The 3,690-nt window shown below is 36.6% G+C and overlaps 1 protein-coding gene across 1 annotated transcript; it reads right to left on the bottom strand.

Annotated features, from left to right (window-relative positions):
* Positions 1-372: 372 nt before the first annotated feature.
* LOC137815861 (uncharacterized) lies at positions 373-2,010 on the bottom strand. The gene has a single exon (XM_068618973.2). It carries the CDS (start codon positions 2,008-2,010, stop codon positions 373-375), a length of 1,638 nt encoding a protein of 545 aa, XP_068475074.2.
* Between the last annotated feature and the right edge of the window lie 1,680 nt (positions 2,011-3,690).

Genomic DNA, 3,690 nt, shown 5'->3' with positions numbered 1-3,690 from the left:
CATTGTCAGAACGTATAATTTTAACAGTGGTTTGAAAATGATTTTCAATATAGGATAAGAAGGTAGCTATATGAGTTCTAACTTCAGATTTTGTACACATAGGAATGATCCAAGTATAACGAGAAAAATCATCCACAATAGTTAACAAATATCGAAAACCATGCATAGATACAATAGAACAAGGACCCCAAATATCTATATGCAAAATCTCAAAAATTTTATAAGTATTAGAATTACTCAAAACAAAAGGGGGTTTTCTTTGTTTTGCTCTATGACAAGTATCACACAGATATGGTTTTTAGCAGAAACAAAAGAGTATCGAGATCTCAATACATCCAATCTTTCATTAGAAAGATGTCCCAGTCTATTATGTCATACATTGATATCTTTCGAAACACAATGAAAAGAAGGATCAGATCTTTCTCTTATGGGTCTTTGAAAAATAGAAGCATGAAAAACATACAGGCCATTTTTGGCCTCAACTGTACCAATCTTGTCTTTCGTTAGATTGTCCTGTATCACACAATTCTTAGATGAGAAAATCAAATGACAGTTCAAATTTGAGGCAAGTTTAGAAGCAGAAATCAGATTGAAGGTGAATTCAGGTACATATAAGACATTTGTTAAGTAAAATCTATTACTGAAGGCAACAGTTCCAGAATAACTAGTATAAAAACTATGCCCATTTGGTAAACTGATGAGAACAGGTTTGCTACTTTTATATGAGGTAAATTCAGATAAACAGGTGCAAACATGATCAGTTGCTCCCGAATCTAAGATCCAGGAGCCTTTAATGGTAGTATAAAAATTTAAAACATTAGCGTTACCGTTTGGAGAATCCTTATGATTGTCATCAACAGTGAAAGAACCCACTTGATTAACTTGCACTGGGGGCTGATTTGCAACATTATTTGCTACGTTCTGCTTGATAAGAGTAGATAGAACTTGACATTGTTGTGCTGTGAAAACAGAACGCATGTCTCCATTTCCCTGTTCTTGCACAAAATTCTCAGAGGAAACATCGTCAGCTAAAACATCATTAAGTAAAGGGCCAATCCTACTATTGGGAAAATTATGGCCGGGGGGAAACCCATGCTTCCTGTAACATGTATCAATTGTATGACCATTCTTACCACAGTGGGTGCAAGCTTTTCTATTACCATTAAACCTAAAAATCTTATGTTCTTGATTCGGAAAACCCACTTTCCTAAAACAAATGTTTTCAGTATGACCCAATTTTCCACAGAAAGAACATGTGACAGCAGAATTACGATTTGTACCAGCATGGTTAATGTTCGTAACCCAGAAATTACTTGTCAATTGACGTTCTTGTTGAGCCACAAGAGAGAAGATTTTCGAAATAGGTGGTACCGATTCCATGAGAAGCACATGAGACCGAATGTTGTTGTATTGATCGTTGAGTCCTCTAAGAAACTGCATGGTCTGATCCTCACATTTCCTTTTAGTAATAACAGAAGCCACAGAACATGAGCACTTGTGCTGACAAACACAAATAGGATTAGGTCGAAAATTGTCTAGCTCGTCCCAAATTATTCTTAGTTTCGTAAAATAGTCAGTTACGAATAGATCATTCTGACATAAAGAGGATGCTTCTAATTGCAAATCGGAAAACCTAGAAAGATCACCTTGGGAATATCTAGTTTTTAAATCGATCCAAATATCAACTGTTATATCCATCCAGATCACGCTTTGTCTAATAGAAAGAGAGACCGAATGCACTAACCATGACACAACCATGTTGTTGCACCTGACCCATGTCGAATGGGTAGGATCACTCGTCGGTGGACACGGATGGGTGCCCAAGACAAATTCTACTTTATTCTTCGCACTCAGCGCTGTCATGACGGACCTACTCCAAGAATGGTAGTTCGTCGAATCGAGTACCGGTGAGACCAAAGATGTCGCGGGGTTCTCACCAGGGTGAAGATAGAGATAGTTGTTTGAGGATGGTTCCAACACAACCGACCTTGTTGTTCGTTCCTCCGCCATCTTGCTGAAAGAAAGAACCAAGAATCAGAAAGTAAGAACTGATGAAAACATAAAGATGAAGATAGAAAGAAAAAGAGGACAGAGCGCGCAGCAGAGCTCTTCAAAGGAAGAGCTCTGATACCATAACAAAGTAGATGCAAGCTCTTGATGTTGAATTACTGATTCTGTGGAAGCAAGGAGAAAACCCTGTGATGCAAAAGAAAGAAACAAGAAAACAGAGGAACCCAACACAGTGAAGGGAGAAAGGGGATAAAGTGAAAGAGGAATAGTGAAAAGAGAAAAAGGATATTGAAGTATTATTATATCAGATTGTGTAATTACAAAGAGTATCTACTGTATATAAAAACAGTAAAGGGTCAAGCGGTGAGGTGCTATCTAGAAGAAGGGAAGCGGCCCAGTCGGCCCAATACAAGCCCAAGGTACAGAAGAATGACAGAATAAGATACAAAGCAGAATTAAAATATTATAAGTTTATCAACATTGGTACTCAATATAAAAGATAATCACTATAAACATGAATAATCACGAATGTCAATAAAAAAAATCTAATTCACATATGCCAAAATATATTCTCTCGACATTAACTGGAAAAATCCTACCTAATATTGAGTGTGAAATATCATTGCTATGAAGAAATTGAGTTGAAAAAATAATATAGAAAAAAAATGAATTCGAGAATATGAAAAAATTTAAATTCTTACTTTTTGGTGAAGTTTGAAACTATCTATTAGTAATCTAATTATTTACATAAAATTTTAGAATTTCAATTTCTTTTAAATTTTCTTATCCAAACAACATAGTTTTTGGGGAGGAGGTTGTAGAGTCTGGAAAGCCTTTTGCGGAGTTCTGGACACTAAAGACTCTACCTTCTTCACATTTTGCCACTAAGGACAATCTCTTGAGACGTGGTATACCTATGGCGTGTGTTCGTTGTCCCCTTTGTGGGGTGAAAGAAGAGACAGTAAGGCATCTATTTTTTTGAGTGTAGGGTCTCTTGGAGAATTTGAGGAATGTGTCTTGAGTGGTTGGGATCTTCTTTGGCTCTACATTTTGATGCACAAATTCATTTTAAGATGTTTAAACCTATATAGGTTTGAAACATGTTATTATTAGGTGCTAGGGGGCATTTAGGTAGGTATTGTAAGTGAAATTTGGAACCACAGGAATAACGTTGTTTTTTAGAATGGGCGTGTAGATTTAGTGGAGGTTTTTACGGTGGTACAAAGGAAGACTTGGTCTTGGGCCACGGTAAAGGAAAAATTGGTTGATTTCTCTTACTCAAATTTGGTGTTTGGAACCTCAATGCTGTATGAGGTATTTGAAAGATTAATTTTTGGTGTTCCATGGTTAATGGTTTTGGTTTATATTTAAGTCCAGGTTTGGAAGTTGTGGTGTGTTTTGCAGGTTTCTTGGTTTTTTTATCTGGCACGTTCGGGTTGATGGTTTTGCTCTTGGGTTGCGATAAAGGAAAGTGTATTTGACTTATTATATTCGGTTTGACGTTCGATATATATGGTGCATGAGTTTTGATAGATTGATGTGTGGTGTTATGGCTAATGTTCTATCCAGATTATGAAGTGGTAAAGTGTTTTATGCATGTCTTTTGGTTTATGTATCCTCCTCGCAGGACTGATTTGTTGATGTAGGCACTTGGTTATTTGGAGCTCTTCAGCTTGGTGT

This window comes from Phaseolus vulgaris, chromosome 1, assembly GCF_051622355.1.
Source record: "Phaseolus vulgaris cultivar YP4 chromosome 1, ASM5162235v1, whole genome shotgun sequence".
Lineage (NCBI taxonomy): Eukaryota > Viridiplantae > Streptophyta > Magnoliopsida > Fabales > Fabaceae > Phaseolus > Phaseolus vulgaris.
This window is presented reverse-complemented; position numbering and strand designations above follow the sequence as displayed.

What these genes read in the sequence shown, in the direction of transcription:
- LOC137815861 (XM_068618973.2), bottom strand. Translation starts at nt 2,010, where the DNA reads ATGGCGGAGGAACGAACAACAAGGTCGGTTGTGTTGGAACCATCCTCA.